The sequence below is a fragment of the Aquarana catesbeiana genome, unplaced genomic scaffold (assembly GCF_042186555.1).
Source record: "Aquarana catesbeiana isolate 2022-GZ unplaced genomic scaffold, ASM4218655v1 unanchor237, whole genome shotgun sequence".
In the NCBI taxonomy this organism is placed as follows: Eukaryota; Metazoa; Chordata; class Amphibia; order Anura; family Ranidae; genus Aquarana; species Aquarana catesbeiana.
Window position 1 is genome coordinate 2,380,694 of NW_027362665.1, and position 27,827 is coordinate 2,408,520.

Genomic DNA, 27,827 nt, shown 5'->3' on the forward strand with positions numbered 1-27,827 from the left:
AAGTAGATGATTGTATTGATCTGGAAGGTAGGTGTAAAGAAATAGGGGGGGGTTGCTGGGTAACAGTGGTCAGGAGGAGATGTACAAGTGGAATAGTAATGAATATGGGGGTCCAATAAAGTGATGTGTGGCTCACTAAAACCAGAAGAACATGGTCCTCCTTGGCCTCCCTCTCACTGTACCAATCAGAGTCCCTATGAGGACTCGCTCTCACACCCCAAATGAAAGAGCAATGTGAAGAGGTAATCCTTTCCAGAAAGTAATAGTCCTTTCCAAAGAATGGTAAATGTATTTATACTGTACTTATCAGCTTGTCATCAAGTCCACAGGTCCAGGGTCCCGGGGGAAGGTCCTCCCTTGTCTGTGAAAACAGCAGTCTTGTAAAGTGTGTAGAATCATATATGGGTCAAAGGCATGTAGTCCAGAGATGGGCCGCGCTGGCCTGACCGCTTTCACCCATCTCTGTCGTCTCCATCAGAGGCTGGTTCCCAATGCCGTCCATTGCACTTTTATCCTTCAGTGTCTACTTAACTCACAAGTGTATGAGTCCAATCTCAGATATTACAATCAAACCATGCCTGACAAATGGAAATTAAGGGCTCTACTAGCCAGAATTTACCTCAGTGATTTCCTATGACCATCAGCTCCATCTAGTGACCATAATGGGGTATTTTTCCTGAAATACCTCAATAAAAATAGCACAATACCACATTATGGCCACTAGATGGAGCCAAGGAAATCAGTGTATGAAATAAAATACATCCAATATTCATCACAGCCGGGTGAATGCCAATCACATTCATTTAACTACGTTTTAAAAATTAGACCTGTAAGCGTTTGTAAAATCTTCCACCACAAAATGTACTCAGCCAATGAGAGGTAATGACTCCATTTTTATTTTTCTCCTGCTATCAATGGCCAACACGGTACAACACTTCATCCATGTCTTTGGTGATCTCTGATCTCCTTATGAACTGTTTCTTACATGATGAAGATCAGCCATGGAGTATATCTGAGGTGTATATCAGGGTGTGCTTCTTCCCCACATGGGAGCTGTGATGTCCAGCAACATTCATATAGAAGACATTTCCCGCACTCAAGGCACTAATACACCTCGAGGGTTGTGTGGGATCCCTGATGTACAGGAAGACAGGACTTCAGTGAGGAACAATTCCCTCACTCAGGACAGGAATGCGGCTTCTCCCCCGTGTGAGATCTCTGATGTCTGGAAAGACTGGACTTCGCTAAAAAACATTTCCCGCACTCAGGACACGAATACAGCTTCTCTCCTGTGTGAGATCTCTGATGTGTGTAAAGACTGGACTTCATTGAAAAACATTTCCCGCACTCAGGACAGGAATAGAGCTTCTCCCGTGTGTGAGATCTCCGATGTGTGGAAAGACTGGAGATTCGTGAAAAACATTTCCTGCACTCAGGACAAGAATACGGCTTCAACCCCGTGTGAGATCTCTGATGTGTTTTAAGATAGGACTTATCTGAAAAACATTTCCCGCACTCAGGACAAGAATACGGCTTTTCCCCTGTGTGAGATCTCCGATGTGTGGAAAGACCAGAGATTCGTGAAAAACATTTCCCGCACTCAGGACAAGAATACGGCTTCAACCCCGTGTGAGATCTCTGATGTGTTTTAAGATAGGACTTATCTGAAAAACATTTCCCGCACTCAGAACAGGAATACGGCTTCTCCCCTGTGTGAGATCTCTGATGTCTGTAAAGATCAGACTTCATTGGAAAACATTTCCCGCACTCAGGACAGGAATATGGCTTCTCCCCCGTGTGAGATCTCTGATGTGTGGAAAGGCTGTACTTCAGTGAAAAACATTTCCCGCACTCAGGACAGGAATACGGCTTCTCCCCTGTGTGAGATCTTTTATGCCTATTAAGTTGGGATTTAAATTGGAAACACTTCCCGCACTCAGTACATGAAAACCTCTTCTCTGTTGGAAGGACGGCACCGTCCCTCACAGTCTGAGGTTCCTCAGGATAAGAGGAATACGATGGTCCATCTACACTGTGTGGTGCCGGATGGACATTTGAGGTAGTCGGGTTTTCTCCTGGACTATACTGTGTGATGTCCTCATCTTCTACTTTACAGTCTGGAGACAAAGTGAGACAATCCTCTGAGGTTTTCCTCATCTCCCGTCCATCTACTAAAATAGAAATAAAAAGATTATTACTAGACATGAGCTGATTGGTTCCCCTAAACCAGGACTCCGCCCACATCAGGCAGCTTTGTCTCTGAGGATCTTACAATTCCCCCCTCAAGGTAACTAGTAAATGGGTCCTCTGATCTCCTACCAGTTCATTTCTTTATTCATGGACCTAAGGCTTGATTCACACGAATGCGTTTTTTGATACATTTTGCAGAAATGCAGGAAAATTTTGGAACATGTTCACATCAATGCATTTTAGTGCCTCTGCATTTTTGGAAAGGGTCGGGGACTTTTTTCCCGCAAAATGCAGCATTTTGCATGTAATAGAATTCAATGGACCCGCATCCAAAATGCAAGTACCGCGTTTTTACCACGATTTGCATTTTTTTATTTTGCTTTTTTTACACTGTATATAGCTGGTTGCTGGGGCGTGGCCTGACCTAGCAGGAAGATGGAAGCTTAATCCCTGAGCTCCTGCCACCACAGGGAAAAGCTGACTGGAATCTGAGGTAAAATTGCCCCTAAATACCTCCAAATCATGGGGACTGCATCGCGGAACTCTTCTGCCTCCCGCTCCCGCTCCCCCCGCGAACAATTAGGGGACGAGGGTTATAATATTCCTGAAATGCTTCATACCAGCAGAGGGAACACGGGGCCTTCCCGCCACAGACACTCACACTCTCAGGCTTCTGAGGCAGCCCTGACAGAACCACCACACACAGGATCTCCAAACCCTCACAGGGATAGAAATGTCATTGAACTCTCACCACAGCCGCACTTAAACATGCAGGACCTGCGGACCATCGCAGAGGATATCAAAGACACCTTATCTGCCGCCATTTCAGAGCTCAGGCTCGATATCCGTGCGCTCAGTGACCGAGTTCTCACAGTTGAAAGAGTGACTGAACGCCATGATGTGACTATCTGCAAAGCTGCGAATCGCATTGACTCCCACACATTACAAATGAGAGATATGCAACGCCATCTGGAAGACCTCGACAATAGAGGTCGGCGCCATAATCTCAGAGTCAGAGGACTGCCAGAGGCCATCGAGGGAGAACAAATAGCCTCCACTGTGACTGGAATCTTCAATGGTCTGCTTAATAGACCACCTCATACACCCATTGATATGGAAAGGATCCACCGGGCCTTACGTCCCAAGGGAAGGGAGACGGATCCCCCGAGGGACATCATTTGCTGTATAATAGACTTCAAACTGAAGGAAGAAATTATCAGACAAGCAAGAAGCAGACCTCAAATTCTCCATGATGGGAGAGCAATTCAAATCTATCAGGACCTCTCAGGAATCACCTTACAGCACCGCCGTGATCTGAAGCCTCTGCTGGACGCCCTTCGCACGAAAGGTATTCAATATAAATGGAAATTCCCGTTTTGCCTTTCTGCCTCCACCCAGGGCCGCACGGCTCTCCTGAGAGTACCAGAGGATCTCCCACACTTCTGTGGAACCCTGGGCATACCCCTGGTAGATGTCCCTAACTGGTATGCAGAGTTTCATCACTCAGTGACAAGCAAAGAATCACCTCAGGAAGAACCCATGGAGGCGCAAGATACCAGGTACCGTAGGAGAAGGTCCCCATCCGCCCCCAGGCACCTTACAGGTACCCACATTCACTACCAGGGGGGCAGCCCCACAAACTCACCGAAGCTCAGGAGAGCTCGCCGAAACCGCTAGCCAGCCTCAGATACACGCTACCATGCAATCTCAGTTTGCCGTGTTCTGCTTCAATCAGTTCTCTCACACTGTTAACCTTTAATTCAATGTTTATGTGACTGACTTTCTTCAAGAGATATTCAGCACAATAGATGTTTTGCATCTTTACTGGGTTTGGATTGTGTCCCTGTCATAAACATTGCAAGTCTAGATAGAAAGCAGAAGCACTTGCCTATGGAATGAACACCGCCCATATGTCTAGTGGAGTGTTCTAAAACTACATGACCCACAACACCCTGCGGTTTGTACCCGCCCCTGACCTGGTAGCAGTTCTGTACAGTGTCACTTCCGCCCACAATCTCCCTGACAGCAAGGAAAAGCCTCAAGAATGTCCGACGTACACTGCGACTGTTACCTGGACAACGCCTCAGATCATCACACTCAAGGCTGACTTCCAAAGCTGTGTCTCACATGGACTCCTCTTCTACTCCATCGCTGGCGGCAATCACTCGTGTACTGACTGAGGAGCCTACAGGGGCTTCCCCCTCCATCTACATGTCCTGTACAGACACTCAACTGATGTGACACCTACCTGCAGGCTTATGCAGAGTGCACTACCGCCATCTACTGGCCTGTAACTGTAACTTTACCCAATCACACTTGCTGGCATGTTAGGTTGCACGGTGAGGTATGAGGTATATTCCACACTCTCTCTATGGGAAATCTTCTAGTCTATAAGTTTAGTATTCCTCAGACTTTCTAGTTGGAGATCTGTCACTGATTGCATGGTCAGCTTGCTGACTGATTTACTTGTTTATTTACATGTTACTCCGGTTACAGTGTTCTATCCGTCTTTTGAGATTTTTGTGCTGTTTTTAGGCCCTATAAATGTCCTCTGTTTAATTACCTCACACGTTCTGAGGCCGACACTTGACCCATGAGAGGGCACCCACCTTTACAAATCCCACATTTAGCCGTGATAGTATTTAATGGCGTTTTGGGTGCCTTCTGGTATGGGGGCTGGGTGGTGGTATCAGAACTCCCAATATTTCTATATGATGGTTCTTGTATGCTGTTTGTGTAATGATGCATTTACTCACCCAAATCCCACCACCCAGCACTCACGTTTCTTTGAGAGTATCCCCTCGCCCTATTATATATCCCCCAGAAAATACGTTCTCCAAAACCTCCTCCTTTTATCACCTGAAGACCCTGTGGTGGCGGACTATACCATTCTTTCCTTTACCTATAGTCCTCCTTCACTGCTTAGTGATTGCCAACCCCCACACAGTTGTGAGTCACGGTGCTGTTACACCCCTCGGGGTACACACATCGTACCCGCACTGTACCTTACCGATATTGTACAGTTTAGAGGTACGGGAGCAAGTCACCCCCAAACCTCATCGGTTTCACCCCAGTTACCTCAACATTACACTTAAGCCTGCCATACACTGAACAGACCCACATCCTGATCGCCCAGGTCATCCCTCTCCCTTCACTCATACTTATGGCGGATGACACAGACCCCCAGGCCTCACCACCTGACCTACATAAGCACCTACAGACACTCAAACTCTGCTCAATCAATATACAAGGCCTTAACATCCCAGAGAAAAGGTCTAAACTGTTCTATTTCCTACAACGATCGAAAATACATGTAGCACTTATACAGGAAACGCACTTCAGGACGGATAGCATCCCTAAACTGTATAATCACCAATTCCCACTGGTGTACCATGCTTCCAACACCGAGGCTAAATCCAAAGGAGTCTCAATCTTAATTTCTAAACAATGCCCCCTGCAGGTGACAGAAGTCCAAAGAGACTCCCAAGGGAGATTCCTATTCATTAAAGGCACTCTGCACCACAGGCCTGTCACAATAGCTAACATTTACGCCCCTAACTCGCAACAAGTGGCCTTTTTTAGAGACACCTTCCAACAACTTCTCAGCTTCCAATCAGGTACTCTGATAGTAGGAGGTGACTTCAATGTCGCTCTGAATCCCTCCCTTGACACATCCAACGGTTCTTCTTCCCTAACCTACAGAGCCTTAAGAGCTATTAAATTGCAACTCAGCAACCTGTTACTTCACGATGCCTGGCGCACATTACACCCCAACACTAAGGACTTCACCTTCTTTTCTGCACCTCATAACAAATACTCCAGAATAGACCACTTTTTCTTATCCCAAAATGATCTCACACACCTCTCAAAAGCCACGATTGAACCCATGGTTCTTTCTGATCACAACCCCATATTTATAACTCTAACCCTCCCGACGACCCATGGTAGGTCCAACATATGGCGACTTGATAATTCTCTACTGACCGACCTGGACCATATTCAACAAATTACCACGAGCCTCACCCAATACTTTACAGAAAATACAACAGAAGACACCTCTCCTATCTCCCTTTGGGCAGCACACAAATGCGTCATAAGGGGGAAATTTATCTCCCTTGCGGCCCAACGAAACAAGTTTAGAAAAACGCGAATTAATGAGCTGACCGACCGCATACTAACACTTGAGCAAGCACACAAAGCGTCGCTAGCAGCTTCCACATTAACGGAACTAACTCAGACCAGAGAAGAACTTCTAGAGGAACTTAACCATACACTAAAACGTAACTACGCCATGACCCAAAAATTATTCTATGAATTCGGCAACAAGTCAGGTAAACTTTTAGCCAGAGCGCTTCAAGTTAAGAAAGCGGCCCATACCATTCACAAAATTACAACACCGACTGGTGACGCCCTTGTTAATACGGATGATATCTCTGACCATTTTGTTCAGTACTTCTCCAAACTATACAACCTCCCCACCACGCTCCCCCCTGCAGCCACCTCGGACCGAATGGCAGCCATTACCGACTTCCTTGCACAATACTGTCCCTCCCCCCTCTCTTCAGATGAATCCTCGGACCTTGATCTCCCACTCTCAGGAGAAGAAATTTTAACTGCATTAAAACAAATGAAACAGGGCAAAAGCCCTGGCCCAGATGGCCTGTCAGTTAGCTATTATAAGTCCTTCCCAGACACCCTCATTGCCCACCTCACCAAAGCCTTCAATAATCTCTCACCAACCTCTAATACGATGAGGGACATCCTTGAAGCACACGTCACTCTCATTCCCAAACAAGGCAAAGACCCCTCATTGGTCTCTAACTACCGCCCGATTTCACTTCTGAACGTAGACCTAAAGCTCTACGCCAAAGTGTTGGCAAACCGCATTCTCCCTCTGCTACCCAAATGAATCTCCCTTGATCAAGTAGGTTTTGTCCCTGGCAGGCTCTCCAAAACATCCACAAAAGGTTTTTTCCTGTCTTTGGATGCAGAGAAGGCGTTCGACAGGGTGGCCTGGGACTATATGGAAGCGACTTTAAGAGTAATGGGTTTCCCATCGCATCTACTCCAAATGATCCTGGCGCTATACTCTGCACCTACAGCTAAACTTAGGATCAATGGCCGCCTGTAGAACGCCTTCTCTGTCTCAAACGGAACCCGTCAGGAATGCCCCCTATCCCCGCTCATATTCATCCTTACTATGGAACCAATGCTCCGCAGATTAAGAGACAACCCGGACGTCAAAGGCATTAACATTGGTGATAACCACTATAAATTAGCAGCCTATGCAGATGACGTTTTACTCTTCCACACTGACCCTATAGTCACTATCCCCAATCTTCTTAATGATTTCTCATTATTCAAAACCTTGTCAAACCTTCAAATTAACTTTACAAAATCGAAAGCACTGAACATCTCCCTACCAGCCACACTGGTCACCCAATGCAAACAGAACTTCCCCTTTACATGGGAATCACAGGACATTACATACCTGGGCATCAAAATACCTACTAAACTACAGGATCTCTACATGAGAAACTTCCAACCCGCGCTTCAAAACATACAAGCTGATTTAAATAAATGGCATTTCGGGTCCTTCTCCTGGTTGGGTAGGACAGCCATATTAAAAATGAATGTACTGCCCAAACTTCTTTACCTTTTTCAGGCAATCCCCATAAAGCTACCCACCTCCTTTTTTACATCATACAAGCTTATGTGCAGGACTTTTATCTGGTCGTCCAAGACCCCCCGACTAAGCTGGGATAGGCTAGTACTCCCCAAGCTATTAGGGGGCCTTGGCCTCCCCAACATTCAAAAATACCACTGGGCATGTCATTTAATAGGGATGAGCCGAACACCCCCCTGTTTGGTTCGCACCAGAACATGCGAACAGGAAAAAAGTTCGTTCGAACATGCGAACACCGTTAAAGTCTATGGGACACGAACATGAATAATCAAAAGTGCTAATTTTAAAGGCTTATATGCAAGTTATTGTCATAAAAAGTGTTTGGGGACCTGGGTCCTGCCCCAGGGGACATGGATCAATGCAAAAAAAAGTTTTAAAAACGGCCGTTTTTTCAGGAGCAGTGATTTTAATAATGCTTAAAGTCAAACAATAAAAGTGTAATATCCCTTTAAATTTCGTACCTGGGGGGTGTCTATAGTATGCCTGTAAAGGGGCGCATGTTTCCTGTGTTTAGAACAGTCTGACAGCAAAATGACATTTTGAAGGAAAAAACTCATTTAAAACTACCCGCGGCTATTGCATTGCAGACAATACACATAGAAGTTCATTGATAAAAACGGCATGGGAATTCCCCAAAGTGGAACCCCGAACCAAAATTTAAAAAAAAAAAATGACGTGGGAGTCCTCCTAAATTCCATACCAGGCCCTTCAGGTCTGGTATGGATATTAAGGGGAACCCCGGCCAAAATTAAAAAAAAAAAATGAGTGGGGTTCCCCCTAAATTCCATACCAGACCCTTCAGGTCTGGTATGGATTTTAAGGGGAACCCCGCGCCAAAAAAAAAAAAAAAACGGCGTGGGGTCCCCCCAAAAATCCATACCAGACCCTTATCCGAGCACGCAACCTGGCAGGCCGCAGGAAAAGAGGGGGGGACGAGAGTGCGGCCCCCCCTCCCTCCTGAACCGTACCAGGCCACATGCCCTCAACATTGGGAGGGTGCTTTGGGGTAGCCCCCCAAAACACCTTGTCCCCATGTTGATGAGGACAAGGGCCTCATCCCCACAACCCTGGCCGGTGGTTGTGGGGGTCTGCGGGCGGGGGGCTTATCGGAATCTGGAAGCCCCCTTTAACAAGGTGACCCCCAGATCCCGGCCCCCCCCCTGTGTGAAATGGTAAGGGGGTACATAAGTACCCCTACCATTTCACGAAAAAAGTGTCAAAAATGTTAAAAATGACAAGAGACAGTTTTTGACAATTCCTTTATTTAAATGCTTCTTCTTTCTTCTATCTTCCTTCATCTTCTGGTTCTTCTGGCTCTTCTGGTTCTTCCTCCGGCGTTCTCGTCCAGCATCTCCTCCGCAGCGTCTTCTGTCTTCTTCTCCTCGGGCCGCTCCGCACCCATGGCATGGGGGGGGAGGCTCCCGCTCTTCTCTTCTTCTCTTCTTCTTTTCTTCTCTTCTTCTCTTCTTCTCTTCTTCATTTTCTTCTCCGGGCCGCTCCGCAATCCATGCTGGCATGGAGGGAGGCTCCCGCTGTGTGACGGCGCTCCTCGTCTGACAGTTCTTAAATAACGGGGGGGCGGGGCCACCCGGTGACCCCGCCCCCCTCTGACGCACGGTGACTTGACGGGACTTCCCTGTGGCATTCCCCGTGACGTCACAGGGAAGTCCCGTCAAGTCACCGTGCGTCAGAGGGGGGCGGGGTCACCGGGTGGCCCCGCCCCCCCCCCCCCGTTATTTAAGAACTGTCAGACGAGGAGCGCCGTCACACAGCGGGAGCCTCCCTCCATGCCAGCATGGATTGCGGAGCGGCCCGGAGAAGAAAATGAAGAAGAGAAGAAGAGAAGAAAAGAAGAAGAGAAGAGCGGGAGCCTCCCCCCCATGCCATGGGTGCGGAGCGGCCCGAGGAGAAGAAGATAGAAGACGCCGCGGAGGAGATGCTGGACGAGAACGCCGGAGGAAGAACCAGAAGAGCCAGAAGAGCCAGAAGAACCAGAAGATGAAGGAAGATAGAAGAAAGAAGAAGTATTTAAATAAAGGAATTGTCAAAAACTGTCTCTTGTCATTTTTAACATTTTTGACACTTTTTTCGTGAAATGGTAGGGGTACTTATGTACCCCCTTACCATTTCACACAGGGGGGGGGCCGGGATCTGGGGGTCACCTTGTTAAAGGGGGCTTCCAGATTCCGATAAGCCCCCCGCCCGCAGACCCCCACAACCACCGGCCAGGGTTGTGGGGATGAGGCCCTTGTCCTCATCAACATGGGGACAAGGTGTTTTGGGGGGCTACTCCAAAGCACCCTCCCAATGTTGAGGGCATGTGGCCTGGTACTGTTCAGGAGGGAGGGGGGGCCGCACTCTCGTCCTCCCCTCTTTTCCTGCGGCCTGCCAGGTTGCGTGCTCGGATAAGGGTCTGGTATGGATTTTTGGGGGGACCCCACGCCGTTTTTTTTTTTTTTTTGGCGCGGGGTTCCCCTTAAAATCCATACCAGACCTGAAGGGTCTGGTATGGAATTTAGGGGGAACCCCACGTCATTTTTTTTTTTTTAATTTTGGCCGGGGTTCCCCTTAATATCCATACCAGACCTGAAGGGCCTGGTATGGAATTTAGGGGGACCCCACATCATTTTTTTTTTTAATTTTGGTTCGGGGTTCCCCTTTGGGGAATTCCCATGCCGTTTTTATCAATGAACTTCTATGTGTATTGTCAGCAATGCAATAGCCGCGGGTAGTTTTAAATGAGTTTTTTCCTTCAAAATGTCATTTTGCTGTCAGACTGTTCTAAACACAGGAAACATGCGCCCCTTTACAGGCACACTATAGACACCCCCCAGGTACGAAATTTAAAGGGATATTACACTTTTATTGATTGACTTTAAGCATTATTAAAATCACTGCTCCTGAAAAAACGGCCGTTTTTAAAACTTTTTTTTGCATTGATCCATGTCCCCTGGGGCAGGACCCAGGTCCCCAAACACTTTTTATGACAATAACTTGCATATTAGCCTTTAAAATTAGCACTTTTGATTTCTCCCATAGACTTTTAAAGGGTGTTCCGTGGCATTCGAATTTGCCGCGAACACCCCAAATTGTTCACTGTTCGGTGAACTTGCGAACAGCCAATGTTCGAGTCGAACATGAGTTCGACTCGAACTCGAAGCTCATCCCTATCATTTAACTAGGATTGTAGATTGGCATCTGCATCGATCCAATAAAGCCTGGATTACACTTGAAGACTCTTTCACTAAAACCCCGCTGTCACATCTACCCTGGATCAATCACAACTCCATTCCTAGAGATTTGGTGACACATCCCTTTATTGGAGCCACATTGTCCCACCTTAAATTAGCCGGCAAAGCACTCGATTACACACCGCACCCAGGCCCTATGACCCCTTTGGTCCGTAATCCTGACTTCCTGCCAGGCCTTCCCTTAAGAGATCTGCACAGGGAATCATGCACAGCCCCCATCAGGGCATACCACTTCTTCCAAAATGGTGAACTCCTCCCCCACCAAGCCATGGCAGCCAAACTCATTGAATACAACATCCCCTTTTACAAGTACCTACAATTAAGACACTTTTTTACTGACGCCAAATCCATCTCACTGTGCTACCGAGAGCGTACACCCTTTGAATTGCTATGTGATAGTTCAGAACCCCAACGTCATGTGATCTCTACTGTTTACACATTCTTATTTTCAAATTGCAAAATTAAAGATGATAAGCTTATCCGTCGTTGGGAATCAGAACTGTCTATAGACTTAACCTCCACTGAATGGGAACATATACACAACCATATTCATAAGGGCTCCATTAACCACTTACCAACCGGCCCATAGCCGAATGACGGCTGCAGGGCGGTTGGATAACTCTGGGTGGACGTACTATGACATCCTCCCAGAATTCCCCTCTCGCGCGCCCCCTGGGGCGCGCACCCGAACACATCCGTGACCGCCGGGTCCAGAGGACCCGGCGCATCACGGATCCCGGTAAATGGCCGCTGATCGCGGCCGTTTACCATGTGATCGCGCCGTCAAATGACAGCGCGATCACATGTAAACAGACCGGCGTCATCTGATGACGCCGGTTCCCCTCCTCCCCTCCTGTGTACCGATCGGTACACTGTGGAGGAGAGGGGGATGGATGGATGTCTGCAGCGCTGTGGGCTGTATGTGTAGTGCCCACAGCGCTGCACAGAGACATCCATCCATCCATCCATCCATGCTCAGCCATCCCCACTACTCTGCAATGCTGTGCAATACTCTGCAATACTCCCACAATACTCTGCAATGCTGTGCAATACTCTGCAATACCCCCACAATACTCTGCAATACCCCCACAATACTCTGCAATGCCCCCACAATACTCTGCAATGCCCCCACAATACTCTGCAATGCTGTGCAATACTCTGCAATACCCCCACAATACTCTGCAATGCTGTGCAATACTCTGCAATACCCCCACAATACTCTGCAATGCTGTGCAATACTCTGCAATACCCCCACAATACTCTGCAATGCTGTGCAATACTCTGCAATACCCCCACAATACTCTGCAATGCCCCCACAATACTCTGCAATGCCCCCACAATACTCTGCAATGCTGTGCAATACTCTGCAATACCCCCACAATACTCTGCAATGCTGTGCAATACTCTGCAATACCCCCACAATACTCTGCAATGCTGTGCAATACTCTGCAATACCCCCACAATACTCTGCAATGCCCCCACAATACTCTGCAATGCCCCCACAATACTCTGCAATGCTGTGCAATACTCTGCAATACCCCCACAATACTCTGCAATGCTGTGCAATACTCTGCAATACCCCCACAATACTCTGCAATGCTGTGCAATACTCTGCAATACCCCCACAATACTCTGCAATACCCCCACAATACTCTGCAATGCTGTGCAATACTCTGCAATACCCCCACAATACTCTGCAATGCCCCCGCCATACTCTGCAATGCCCCCACAATACTCTGCAATGCTATGCAATACTCTGCAATGCCCCCACCATACTCTGCAATGCCCCCACCATACTCTGAAATGCCCCCGCCATACTCTGCCATGCCCCCGCCATACTCTGCCATGCCCCCGCCATACTCTGCCATGCCCCGCCATACTCTGCCATGCCCCGCCATACTCTGCCATACCCCGCCATACTCTGCCATACTCCGCCATACCCCGCAATACCCCGCCATACCCCGCCATACCCCGCAATACCCCGCCATACTCCGCAATACCCCGCCCCCGCCATACTCCGCAATACCCCGCCATACTCCGCAATACCCCGCCATACCCTGCCATGCTCAGCTGTACTCGCCCTCTGTATGTGGCCAGGCTGTGGAAGTCTCACACATGTGGTATCGCCGTACTCAGGAGGAGCAGGAGAATCTATTTTGGGGTGTCATTTTTGGAATGTACATGTTATGTGGTAGAAATATTGTATAAATGGACAACTTTGTGTTAAAAAAAAAAAAGCGTTTTAACCACTTCCCGCCCGCCGGCCATCATACAACATCCTTGACTTTGTGCGGGGATATCTGAATGATGGTTGCAGCTACAGGCATCATTCAGATATCAGCTTTTTCAGCCAGCGATTCCCTACACCATGAGAATGATCATAGCGGCTGTTCCACTGCTTGATCGTTCTTACGGGAGGCGAGAGGGGATGTCCCCCCCTCCCGCGCTTCTACCGACTCACCGCTACGATCGAAGCCAGGATCGTTTTTTTTTTTTTTTTTATTTCAGGCTTCCCAGCCTAGAGGTGAGATGTGGGGTCTTATTGACCCCATATCTCACTGTAAAGAGGACCTGTCATGCCATATTCCTATTACAAGGATGTTTATATTCCTTGTAATAGGAATAAAAGTGGTCAAAATTTTTTAAAATCAAATCAAACTAAACTAAAATAAATAAAGTAAAATGAACAATAAAAAAAAAAAAAAAATTTTTAAAGCGCCCCTGTCCCTGTGTGCTCGCATGCAGAAGCGAAGGCATACGTAAGTCCCGCCCACATATGAAAACGGTGTTCAAACCACACATGTGAGGTATCGCTGCGATCGGTAGAGTGAGAGCAATAATTTTGGCCCTAGACCTCCTCTGTAACTCAAAACATGTAACCAGTAAAAAATTTTAAAGCGTCGCCTATGGGGATTTTTGAGTAGCAAAGTTTGGCGCCATTCCACAAGCGCGTGCAATTTTGAAAGGTGACATGTTGGGTATCTATTTACTCAGCGTAACTTCATCTTTCACATTATGCAAAAACATTAGGCTAACTTTACTGTTTTGGTTTTTGTAAAGCACAAAACAGATTTTTTTCCCAAAAAAATGCGTTAAAAAAATTGCTGCGCAAATACCGTGTGAGATAAAAAGTTGCAACGACCGCCATTGTATTCTCTAGGGTCTTTGCTAAAAAAACATATATAATGTTTTGGGGTTCTATGTAATTTTCTAGCTAATAAATGATGATTTTTGCATGTAGGAGACAAATGTCAGAATTGGCCTGGGTGCTCCAGAACGCCTGAAGGTGCTCCCTGCATGTTGGGCCTCTGTATGTGGCCATGCTGTGTAAAAGTCTCACACATGTGGTATCGCCGTACTCGGGAGTAATAGCAGAATGTGTTTTGGGGTGTAATCTGTGGTATGCATATGCAGTGTGTGAGAAATAACCTGCTAATATGACAATTTTGTGGGAAAAAAAAAAAGTAAAAAAAAAACCTTGATTTTGCAAAGAATTGTGGGAAAAAATGACAACTTCAAAAAACTCACCATGCATCTTTCTAAATACCTTGGAATGTCTTCTTTCCAAAAAGGGGTCATTTGGGGGGTATTTGTACTTTTCTGGCATGTTAGGGTCTCAAGAAATTAGATAGGCCGTCAGTACTTCAGGTGTGATCAATTTTCAGATATTCGCACCATAGCTTTTGGACTCTATAACTTTCACAAAGACCAAATAATATCCACCGATTTGGGTTATTTTTACCAAAGATATGTAGCGGTATAAATTTTGGCCAAAATATATGAAGAAAAATTACTAATTTGCAAAATATTATAACAGAAATGAAGAAAAATGTATTTTTTTTACAGATTTTTCGGTCTTTTTTCTTTTACGGCGCAAAAAATAAAGAACCCAGCAGTGATTAAATACCACCAAAAGAAAGCTCCATTTGTGTGAAAAAAAGGACAAAAATTTCATATAGATACAGTGTTGCATGACTGAGTAATTGTCATTCAAAATGTGAGAGCACCAAAAGCTGAAAATTGGTCTGGTTAGGAAGGGGGTTTAAGTGCCCAGTTGTCAAGTGGTTAATGTATCCACCCAGGAAAACAGATACAAAATATTCACCAACTGGTATAGGACACCTGATAAGATCCACAAAATGCACCCCTCGGTCCCCCCGACATGCTGGCGTTGCAATGCGGCGCTTGGCACCCTCATTCATATCTGGTGGGAATGTCCTCTCATCATACCGTACTGGACGGAAATTCACCGCCTTATCACCCAAATTACCTCTTACGCCCCAGACTTCACTCCGGCCCAATACATGCTCCATCACACCTCCATGCCCCTCTCCTCCTACAAAAAATCCCTTACCCTACACCTTATCAATGCAGCCAACCTCTGTGTCCCGGTTCACTGGAGGAGTTCCACACCACCCACAGTGGCTGAATGGTTCAAAAGAGTCGATAAAACGGCCGAGATGGAAAAACTCATTTACCAAGCAAAAGACAATCCGACAAAATTTAACACAACATGGGCTTGCTGGTTACACTTTAGAGTTTCCTCAACGCAGATCATTCTACCCGGTGACCCAACCTCTCAGCCATGATCGATACTGATCTGTCACAGAAACGCCATAGTGTCTGGCTGATCGTGCCCTTCCTCCGTCCATACCCTTCCTCCGTCCATACCCTTCCTCCGTCCATACCCTTCCTCCATCCATACCCTTCCTCTTACCCAATTAATCCTCACCGATCATACTTAGGCGATCTCCACACCCTCTCAACCTGATACCAACATAACTCCTTCACTGTTCCGGCAGGAGCACACACCCTAACAGTTTCTGGTCTCCTTACTCCCCCCCCACTCCTAAACAACATATTATTATTACGGAGCTGCCTCTCAATCATAGGGGTACCGAATAGGTTTAAAACCACACACATTACTACACATGGCCCCCACCCATTCACAGTTAGAACCCTTTAGGGGTGAATGGGTTTAAGGGTGGTTTTGATCGGTACATAACATTACCCCGATTGGACCCCTACCCCCACACCAACCCCTTCTCCCTCACACGTAGATGCTTAATGATCCTTAGTTTATACACTTGTTAATTAGGGTATTCCCGCTTTACCATAGGAATACTTTACTGGGTCGGAACTTCATCTCCATCACTAATACAGAAGTGACCTAGTAAGAGGCTCAAAGACTTATTGATTGTATGACTTATTGATTGTATTAACAGCTTCTGTTTCAATGTATACCCGATAACTGTGACTTTATGTATATCTGAAAAATTTTAATAAACATTTATTGAAAAAAAAATATATAGCTGGTTGCTAAGGAGGTAGCATGCAGGCCAGGAAAGGGAGGGGACAAGCGTGCATCCCCCCTCTCCTGAACCATACCAGGCCGCATGCCCTCAACATGGGGGGATGGGTGCTTTGGGGCAGGGGGGGCTCTGCCCCCCCCACCCCAAAGCACCTTGCCCCCATGTTGATGGGGACAAGGGCCTCTTCCCGACAACCCTTGCCCGGTGGTTGTCGGGGTCTGCAGGCGGGGTCTGCAGGCGGGGGAGCTTATCGGAATCCGGAAGCCCCCTTTAACAAGAGAGCCCCCAGATCCCGCCCTCCCATGTGAATGAGTATGGGGTACATTGTACCCCTACCCATTCACTAAAAAAAATAGTGTAGTGTAGTGTTATAAAATCCAGTAGACAGTTTTTGACAAGTCTTTTTATTAAAAATCTTCTTCTTCTCTGCTTCCTCCTCCATCTTCTCCTGCATCTTCATCCTCCGGTCTTCTCCTTCTTCCCCTGCTTCTTCTTCTGTCTTCTTTGTCCGGTGTTCTTCTTCCTCTTCCGACGCCGCTGCTCCCACCGACGACCCTCCTCCGATGCTGCGTCCCGCTGATCTGTCCGCGCCGATGTCCTGCATGTCTTAAATAATGACTTGGAGCATGGCAATCAGATTGCATCACCTGGAGGCCCCCCCTTGTGACGTCACAGACCCATCATACCCTGGGCAGTGACGTCACAAGGGGGCATGGCCTCCAGATGACGTAATCCGATTGCAACACCCCCATCATTATTTAGGACATGCAAGACATCGGCACCGACAGATCAGCGGGACGCAGCATCGGAGGAGGGTCGTCAGCGGCAGCAGAAGAGGAAGAAGAACACCGGACAAAGAAGACAGAAGAAGAGCGGAAGAAGAAGCAGGGGGAGAAGGAGAAAATCGGAGGATGAAGATGCGAGAGAAGATGGAGGAGGAAGTGGAGAAGAGGAAGATTTTTAATAAAAGACTTGTCAAAAACTGTCTACTGTATTTTTTAACACTACATTATTTTGTTTAGTGAATGGGTAGGGGTACAATGTACCCTATACTCATTCACATGGGGGGGCGGGATCTGGGGGCCCCCTTTTCAAAGGTGGCTTCCAGATTCTGATAACCCCCCCCCCCCGCAGACCCCGACAACCACCGGGCAAGGGTTGTCGGGAAGAGGCCCTTGTCCCCATCAACATGGGAACATGGGGGCAAGGTGCTGCACTTCCTTATTTAGTCCATGATTTAGTCATACATAACAGCGGGGCTGAGCCCCACCAGAGGTCAGAGAGTGAGGATGGGGGAGAACAACCAAGATGAAGACTGGACTGATCCTGAAGACCACCATCATTGGGTTATTGACTCCTCCCTCATTATCACTTTCTGTTTAAGGGTCCAAAGTTTGAGGATGTTATCACATTATTATCAACATGTAAAAGTCTGTGCTCCAATCAAATCATCAGATATAAAATGTCCAGCTGGTAGAAAATGGGTGTAACAAAATAGAATACATATTATGTGTATATACAGCAGTGGGTAATGGGGAGAGAGCAGAAGTCAGGACTATGTAATGTACAACATATTGTATAAGATACAACAGATAGGACTATATAGTATCAGAATGATCTAATGTACAACATAGAGTATATAGTGCAGGGGTCAGGAGTATGTAATGTACAATATAGAGTATATAGTGCAGGGGTCAGGAGTATGTAATGTACAATATAAATTATACAGTGTAAGGGTCAGGACTCATAATATTGTTATTCAGTAATCAGTGGAAGATTAAATGTTTACATGAGACAAGTTGCAGAGGTCCCACACCGCTGCCTCCCATCTCCTGAGACTGCACTCAGTGACTTGGGTCTGAGACTATACAGACATATCCCTCCACCCGGCACAGCCAGCAGACAACAGAATAAGTAATCCGGGGAGAATTGTTCTGTCAGAGATCTTACTAGACGTCTATTTTAAAAATGAACATTTTGCTGCCAGCTGCACCCCAGAATCTCCATAAATCCAGTCTAGATACATAAATTGTGTCTGCAGCACAGAGAAGGAAGATTATCCGAGAGAAATACAGGAATACAGGACGGGGAACACAGCTCAGGAAAGTGACCAGGGGATTACAGGCTGATATCACCCAGTCCCCACCCTACTCTGGACCAATCAGTGAGCAGTATGGGTGGAGGAATGTATTTAGTGTTAATGACCCACCTGTGCTGATCTCTGTAGGAGTGTCCTCCTCTATAAATGTCCCCGTTATTCCATCCTTCTCCATAGACTGCTGATCATCCCTCACATACCTCTCTTCTTCTTCTGCTTTAACCTCAAATTCTATATCGATTGGATCTCCACTCTAAATCAAGAAAATGAGAGAGAATATCATCTGTAAAATATAAGCTTTATTATTGTGAAATCACATAAAAAAAAGCACACATTGTCTCCATGAGTCCATTATATAAGCTCCATCCCACCAACCTTGTAACAGTGGGGGATGGTGTGATCTTCCTGTGTGGAATCCCGGGAATACAGAGGACGGGGACATCTCTCTGGTGGGTTCCTGGTATTTGGTGGCTCCATCATATCCTTGTGTCCTTCTGAAAACTCCTCCATCACTCCATACTCCTCATCCTCCTCTTTATACTCTTCTTTAACATTAATATTATCATCCCCGAGGTTTCCACTCTGAATATAAAATAAAACATTCATTGTAACATACATGCCTTTGTATAAGACCCCTTTCACACTGGGGAGGTTGTCAGGAGCTTTAGCGCTAGAAATAGCCTCTGCTAAGTGCCTGAAAACCGCCTCCCATTCACTGCAGTGACCTTTCAAAATCGGGCGGTGCTCTTGTGGGATGTTACCAAAAGTCCTGCAAGCAACACCTTTGGGGCGGGTTGGTAGTGCTGTATTTAGCGCTCCCAAAATGCCCTTCTCATTGCAATGAATGGGCAATGCTTCCAAAGTACTTTGAAAAGGGGAGTTTTTAACCCTTTTTTTGGGTTAAAAGCGCCCTGCTGGTGGCCAAAAAGCAACGCAGAAGCCCCACTTAAGCAGCACTAAAGCGCCACTAAAACGAGCGTCGCTTTGACTGTGAAAGCAGTCTTAATCAAAACTATTTGTGATTTTTTCTTATCTACCTGATGATGGTGAGGGATGGTGTGATCTTCCTGTGTGGAATCCCGGGAATACAGAGGACGGGGACATCTCTCTGGTGGGTTCCCATTACTGGATCCATCTGTAGGAAACACACACACTGACTGAATACATTGTTTCTATGTGTTTATCAGATGATGGGGGATCTAGGTGGAGCCTCCGTACTGCTCTCTCCTTTACAATAAAGTCTCCTCTTACCCGGTGATGTGAGGGGCGGCTGATTGTCCATCATGACGTCCTTGTAGAGATCCTTGTGTCCTTCTAAATACTCCCACTCCTCCATGGAGAAATAGACAGTGACATCCTGACACCTTATAGGAACCTGACACACACAATGATACAGTCACCATCCAGACACATCCCTTGTCTGTTACTGGATAATGTCCCAGAATTCCCAGAATCCTCCTCACCTCTCCTGTCAGCAGCTCCATCATCTTCTTGGTGACTTCTAAAATCTTCTCCATGTTGTGTCTCTCAGGTTTTAGGGCGTCACATGGAGGCACTGTGATGGTCATATGATCACCTGACTTCACAAGAGGAAATCTCTGTATTGAGGAACCAATAGGAATATCATGTTAGAATCCCAGAATCCTCCTCACCTCTCCGGTCAGGTCTGTGTTTTATTAATAGTGATAAGAGTGATGTCATGTGACCTCCCAGAATCCTCCTCACCTCTCCGGTCAGGTCTGTGTTTTATTAATAGAGATAAGAGTGATGTCATGTGACCTCCCAGAATCCTCCTCACCTCTCCGGTCAGGTCTGTGTTTTATTAATAGAGATAAGAGTGATGTCATGTGACCTCCCAGAATCCTCCTCACCTCTCCGGTCAGGTCTGTGTTTTATTAATAGAGATAAGAGTGATGTCATGTGACCTCCCAGAATCCTCCTCACCTCTCCGGTCAGGTCTGTGTTTTATTAATAGAGATAAGAGTGATGTCATGTGACCTCCCAGAATCCTCCTCACCTCTCCGGTCAGGTCTGTGTTTTATTAATAGAGATAAGAGTGATGTCATGTGACCTCCCAGAATCCTCCTCACCTCTCCGGTCAGGTCTGTGTTTTATTAATAGAGATAAGAGTGATGTCATGTGACCTCCCAGAATCCTCCTCACCTCTCCGGTCAGGTCTGTGTTTTATTAATAGAGATAAGAGTGATGTCATGTGACCTCCCAGAATCCTCCTCACCTCTCCGGTCAGGTCTGTGTATTATTAATAGAGATAAGAGTGATGTCATGTGACCTCCCAGAATCCTCCTCACCTCTCCGGTCAGGTCTGTGTTTTATAAATAGAGATAAGAGTGATGTCATGTGACCTCCCAGAATCCTCCTCACCTCTCCGGTCAGGTCTGTGTTTTATTAATAGAGATAAGAGTGATGTCATGTGACCTCCCAGAATCCTCCTCACCTCTCCGGTCAGGTCTGTGTTTTATTAATAGAGATAAGAGTGATGTCATGTGACCTCCCAGAATCCTCCTCACCTCTCCGGTCAGCAGGTAGATGATCTCCAGGGTGAGGTTTAGTATCTTCTCAGTCATGTGACTCCGGTCTTCCTCCATCCTCATTGGTCCCGTCATTTGATCTATACAGGTCTCCTTGTAGACGGATAACTTTGGGAAATGAAAGTAAGAATTATTTGGATGGTGTTGGTCACACAATAATAGGATGTGGATGTGAGGGGGGTAATAGGAGGGTTGCTGTACATTTAACAACTACTCCCCCCCATGGGAACACATTTAGTTTGGACTGTTTGCTACATTTTTTAGGCCCGGGACCCTCTTGTCCTCCTGGATCAGATATTCCCCTTTTCTGGATTTGTTGGTCTCTGAACTGGATTTGATTGGTTTTAGATCTGCAGACAAGGAATGATAAATACGATCCTTCCTTTGACTTGTTTGCTCTGAGGCAGTGATGTGAGGACAATGTCGGGTCATCATGATGTCCAGGAAGGGGAACTTGCTGACTTTTGCTCGGAGTTGTCGGCTAATCAGGATAATTGCCAGAACTCCGGCTGCAAGGCTCCAATCTCCGGCAGCCTGCTGACTGATCGGAGTGATGTCACTGTCACTCTCTGCAGTAAGAGAAGGGATCGGATTGGATAGCAGGAGGATGCTGCTGGTGGAGTACAGAACTGTGGGGGGAGGAGTCTGTTTTGTTCTCTCCAATAGCAACCCATCTGCCATCTATGCTGATTATGAAGATTATAACATGTAAGTGTACTATTTGTTTTTATGGAATAAATGACTTCATCATTCTAATGAGGATCTCGCGCTGTCATTTCTTTGTTGTTTAATCTCCTTGGATCTTCCCGGATCTTTATCTGACAAGCTGCAGGACCCTTGTATGTTGGAATGAACATTTGTCCTCATCATGCTGTTACCATAGACTGCTGTCTGTTGGGCTGGACCTTGTAGTGCACATTACTGGTGTGTGATTTTTATTTCAGTGCTGGTAGGAGGACAGCAGGGGGGAGGGGTTTGTTCTCTTGGTCTATTTTGTATCCTGTAACATATTTCTAGAACGGTGAAATGGTGAGGTGAAGGCTTCCTTCACTTGCTGGCAGAAGGTCTTTAAAAGAGAGGTATGATTTTATTTTCTTTCAGATTCATACTTACCTAGGTGGATGCAGCATCGGTCCCCCGGCACCTCTTCACTGAGAACCGATCGATCTAACATCTGCGATGGCTCGGTTCTCACAGCTCTGCCCCCCGCACTCACTGGAGATGTGGAGGGAGGGGAGTGCCCGTCTCAGTCTCTCAGGGGCTCGCTGAGAGGCTGAGATGGCCATCAGTCCAGACACCTGGAAGATCCAGACTTCATTGTGGTGATGATGCGGTGCCTGGACTGATTCCAGTGATGTCACCAGAGAGAGGACTTCATCCCGCTCTCTGCTGAAAACAGGTCACAAGAGTGCAAAACGAATTGTACTCCTGTAACCCATAGGAGAAGCCCAGCCAAGTGATCTCAAGCTGGACTTCTCCTTTAAGGAGGTGAGAAAAGTATGTGCAGGTGGGGTGAGAGGACCATCAGAGACCAACAGCCTGTGTAGTGTAATAATTGTCCTTTGTAGGCCATGTATGGTCAGGATGGTCATTGTCTTGTCTATTTATTGTCAGTGCTGTTTGTTTAGAGGAACATATTACTAGAATTTATCTCCAAAATGAAGAGAATGTTCCGGCCCCATAAGTGGGGAAATGTTTTGACCCTGAAGGGGTTAATCTAGGTTTCCACACTATATATGTGTGTATCATCATCTGCTGGAGATAAAAGACATCACAGTGACTATGGAGGAAGAGGACGGACATGACGGGGGGGGGGGGTTACTGGGTATAAATAGAAGATAAGATCTTATTACCTCGTCTCCTCGTCTTCTCTCTACTTCCTCCTGACTCACCTCTCACCCGGAACTTCCTGTCTGTACCTGACATCACTTCCTGTCTGTATTCCATAGAGACTTCCTGTCTGGGTAGAAGTAAGATCACCATCTTGTGGAGTTCAGAGGAACTGCAGCCCCAAGAAACATCTCATAATAACCATTCCGGTATAACGGAGCTAAGTTAAAAACATAACTCCCGAAATTGAACTTTTTGATGAAGAAAATGCAAAAATATATCAAAAAGCATAAATATATATATATAAGTCCACTTATAATGAATATGTTAAACATAATAATAATAAATATGTTCTGTCTCTGTATAGGAAGGCACTTGGAGGTGAGACAGGAGGGGGGGATGGGGAAGAGAGGGACAGATGCAGCTGTGCTGTGCTGGAGCGCACCTTCCTTGCGGCCGCTACATAAACCAGACCGGAACCCATCCCTCATGCTGCTCTCTTAACTTCCTCCTGCAGCTCCGCTCGGGCCGAAGAATGGAGCTGCCAACATCACTTCTGGCTTTCGTCTGTTTCACGAAAGCCGGAAGTGACCTCGAGATTTGAAAAGCAATGCTCCCGCCCATAGAATCACACTGATTCTTCGGGCGGAAGCTAATCGGCATTTTCGATTGTGCCGCAAGGCGGGTTAAAAGCCCGCAAATGAAGCGCCATGTCTGCAATCTCGTGATTGCATTGACGTGGCGCTTCCCATAGTGCACTGTGTCCGGCGCCACAGTGCACTTTGTTAAAGGACTTTTTTTTTTTGTTCTTAAAAGGGATGTTTTAAAAATCTGTCTTTTTGTTTTTTTTTTTTACTACAGGAGGGAGGGCGGCGCCCGGGTGCCCCCTATGGATGGGCCACCACTGGAAGAAGGACTCACCGACATACGTCCCAACTTTTTGAGATGGGAATACGGGACACCTATTAGCAAAAGTATTTAGGCATCGGACACACCCCCTGCCATGCCCCCTTAAAGGAGAATCATACCAAAAAAAATGATTGGTTAAACCCACAAGTGTTTTTTTACCATTACTATTCCTTTACACTGGCTGTTAAAATTTACAAATGCAGCAATTTAGAAATTGGATAAAAGGTTTAGCACTGGGAAACAATTTTTGAAAGATAAAAAGTGCATTTTATATACAACTATATAGATCAGACCAAAATGAGGGACACATGAGGAGGAAAGAGGGACAGAGGGACATTGTTCCAAATCAGGGACAGTCTCTCAAAATCAGGAACAGTTGGGAGCTATGCATTGATGATTTCATACATTTGTTTGGAAGGATAGAACAATCCTCAGAAGGGAGCATGTAGGATGACAGGAAAGGCTCCTGACTGGTGAGATCCAACAGACATCCCAACTCTCCCACATTTCAGCTGTGGCTCCCTGACACCCGCAAGTGCCGTGTGTGACAGACCTAGGCGGGAGAGAGACTTTTGGAGGGGACTGTATGCTAGCCTCTTGCCGATCGATCGGGGGCCCTTGCATTTGGGGGAACGGTGCTCTTTGTGAGCTGTATGCCTGGGGACCCTTGAGGTGGTATTATTGTGGATTCGGGTCCTGGTCCCCCAGGACACACAGACTCGGGGACCCTGGATTTGCCATATTGTAATAGTGGCTGATTCATAATGCTGGGACAGATACTGTTAGGAGATGCTGATGTAAATTCCAGCACCTGTCCGTCTGTTGTCTGCTAAAATGTGTATTGTAAATAAGTCTATAGTATGGGATCTAAGAGTCATTAGATCCCCATTGTTGTTTGCGTTAATTAACTCTGCTATTGTGTGAAGAAGAGTCTATGTTGATTGTGATAATGTTGATTGGATTTTCTGAACTACAAGACGGCCAGTCTGGCCTAAAAGTCATGTCTGAGTCATCTAGGCTGTCTAAAGGGATTAGTTAATTAGCTCATGTTAATTAGGTTAATTAGGTTACAGCTGTATTGTTAGAGTAATATGAGCAGGAGGTCTGCACCTTCACTTTGCGTGTATAAAAGCCTGTATTTTGCAATAAAGTGAGATTCCTGGTTGAACTTACATACAGCCTGCCTGGTGTTTGTTCTGAGCTATCACAACTGGACTAGAACGGCACAGAGCTGTAGTTCTAATCCCGGAGCATTGGATGACCGAACCATCAGATGTTGCAATCTGGTTCAATAGCTGCAGAGGAGTGTCGGGAGAGTGGAACCGAGCGAGCAAGGGGCTTGTTACACTGTGCAATATCCCTGCTGCAGGGCCAATTCTGGGCGGGTGCGCAGGGTGCACACAGGGCTGGCGCTACCCCTAGGCAAAACTAGGCAGTCGCCTAGGGCGCAGCCATAACCGCTGGCTTACCTACTCTCCATTGGGAGGAGAGATGGCACCTGATGCTTGTGAGTGGCTGTGCGGCTGTGCCTCATCCTCTACCCCTGCCCTACCCGGTGGCTATGTGACCAGTGGCATAGCATGGGGGGAGGCAGGTGGGACACCGCCCTGGGGCTGTGTGCAGAATGTAAAGGGGCGCTGTTGTACTGTCCCCAGTGTGATGGCCATTTATCGGGGCAAATAGGCGCAGCGCTAGTGGTGCTATGGCAGCAATCCGCATCGCCCTTTGGGTGCAGGTGGGCATCCATTGCCACACACGGCAGTAATCAGCGATCTGAGGGCAGATAGGTGGGGACGACCTGAGAGAGCCCAGGACTCAGAAGAAGAGCTCCTCCGGCACTGCCTCTTCCTCCTAGACCCCGCCTCCCAAAGAGGCGATAAGCAGCTGGGCAGGCACAGCGTACCGTACCCTGTGCTTCCAGGGAAGCATGAATTGCTCCAACTTTCTCCGCTCTCTAACGTCACGTGACACCTGTGGACAGTGTGGTGGCACCTCTAACACCGAACCCTACACTGATCTGCTCTCACCAGCTGTGTCCCTCAACGGAGCACACCGAAGCTGCCTCCCCCTCCTCTCTATTTACATCTACATAGGAGGAGGGAGTCCGAGGGACACACCGCTGTGCATGTGCCGCGCTGTCTGAGGTCTGTACACTGTATTGTAATGCAGATGGACATGTGCAGGGAGGTGCTATGGGAGAAGGGTCTACTAGCACAGGTACTGAGGGGGGTCTGCACTGAGGGAGGGTCTTCACTGGGGGGTCTGCTCTCAGAGGGGTGCTGCACTGAGGGTGTCTGCACTGAGAGGGGGTCCTGCACTGAGAAGGGGTCCTGCACTGAGAGGTGAGTCTGCACTGAGGGAGGGGGGTCTGTACTTAGTGGGGGAGTCTGTACTTAGTGGGGGAGTCTATACTGAGAGAAGGGGTCTATACTTAGTGGGGGAGTCTATACTGAGAGAGGGTGTCTGTAGTTAGTGGGGGGGTCTATACTGAGGGAGGGGGGTCTGTACTTAGTGGGGGAGTCTATACTGAGGAAGGGGGTTCTATCATTAGTGGGGGAGTCTATACTGAGGAAGGGGGGTCTGTACTTAGTGGGGGAGTCTATACTGAGGAAGGGGGGTCTATACTGAGAGAGAGGGTCTGTAGTTAGTGGGAGGGTCTATACTGAGGGAGGTGGGTTGTACTGAGGGGGGTCTATACTGAGAGAGTGGGGTCTCTAGTTAGTGGGGGGGTCTATATTGAGGGAGAGGGTCTGTACTTAGTGGGGGAGTCTATACTGAGAGAGGGGTGTCTGTACTTAGTGGGGGGGGGTCTATACTGAGAGATGATAGGCTGTAATTAGTGGGGGGGTCTATACTGAGAGAGAGGGGTCTGTACTTAGTGGGGGGTCTATACTGAGGGAGGGGGTCTGTAGTTAGTGGGGGTGATCTATAGTAAGAGAGGGGGGTCTGTAGTTAATGGGGGTCTGTACTTACTGGGGGAGTCTATACTAAGAGAGAGGGGGACTTTAGTTAGTGGAGGGGGGTCTATACTGAGAGGGGGGTCTGTAGTTAGTGGAGGGGGGTCTGTACTATGGGGGGACTATAGTTGGTGGGGGGGTGACACCAATTTTTTATGCACTGGGTGACACCACCCCTAGTGACACAACTGATTTAGGGGTCTATTCATAAAACATTTACATAGCAATTCATCCATGGAAAGTGCATGTACATTCCTTCTGTGTGAATGGGATGGGGAGAACAAACATTGATAGACTTTTTGCCGAGCTGTTTGAATGGTTTCCATTGATTTAAAATGAAAAATACCATATTTACTATAAGATGGGGCTAATTTCTTTGATACTTAGCGCCCTCTAAAGGCCAAATGCAGAGGTGGAACATTGACGAGGATGTGACGCTCCTGAATTGGGGGAGGGGCCTGACCACGCCGCCAGCTGGGAGCATGGAAGCCAGCTCGAGACCCAGAAGGAGACATGCAGTGTGAGAGGCTGCGGTAGCCTAGGAAAGAGGACCCTGGGACCCAGCAGCCATCCTGATCCCACTGCCCCTCTATGCTCCAGCCTGGATGTAAGCGTCGGACGCCACTGAGGGCAGGGACGGAACACAGCAAACAGCACGCGGCAGATAGAAGCTCCCTCCGGTAACCCCCACCTCCCTGTGATTGATGTGTGGTTGGCCGGGAGTGAGAGGACCGAGCCAGAAGATAATAAGATGAGAGGGTGAAAAGTGGGAGGACGGACTTCAGGGAGCTGATCTGCCTTAAATGGAGGGACGAGGGGGAGAGACGGTGACAGAGGTGGAGAAGAGTCATCGATTATTGGAGGATATCGCAGCACCAGTCCCCCGAGTACACCGAGCATGCTGTGCTTATCTAAACACCTCAGATGGACTGCTTGATGTGTAGCCCCCTATTGCCCCCCACCTCATACTAGAATTGAATTCATCTGCTCCTGCTATAGGAAATTGTCTAGGAAGAGGCAGTGATGCATTAGAAGAGGTAAACCT

At 47.2% G+C, this 27,827-nt stretch overlaps 1 protein-coding gene across 1 annotated transcript in view; it reads right to left on the minus strand.

The window, feature by feature from the left end:
* Positions 1 to 873: 873 nt before the first annotated feature.
* The window catches only part of LOC141122066 (uncharacterized), a 135,474-nt gene continuing 108,520 nt past the window's right edge, over positions 874 to 27,827 (minus strand). Inside the window, 1 exon segment of the mRNA XM_073611862.1 lies at positions 874 to 1,951. Within this exon segment, the coding sequence (XP_073467963.1) occupies positions 1,177 to 1,951 (775 nt within the window). The 3' untranslated portion in view covers positions 874 to 1,176.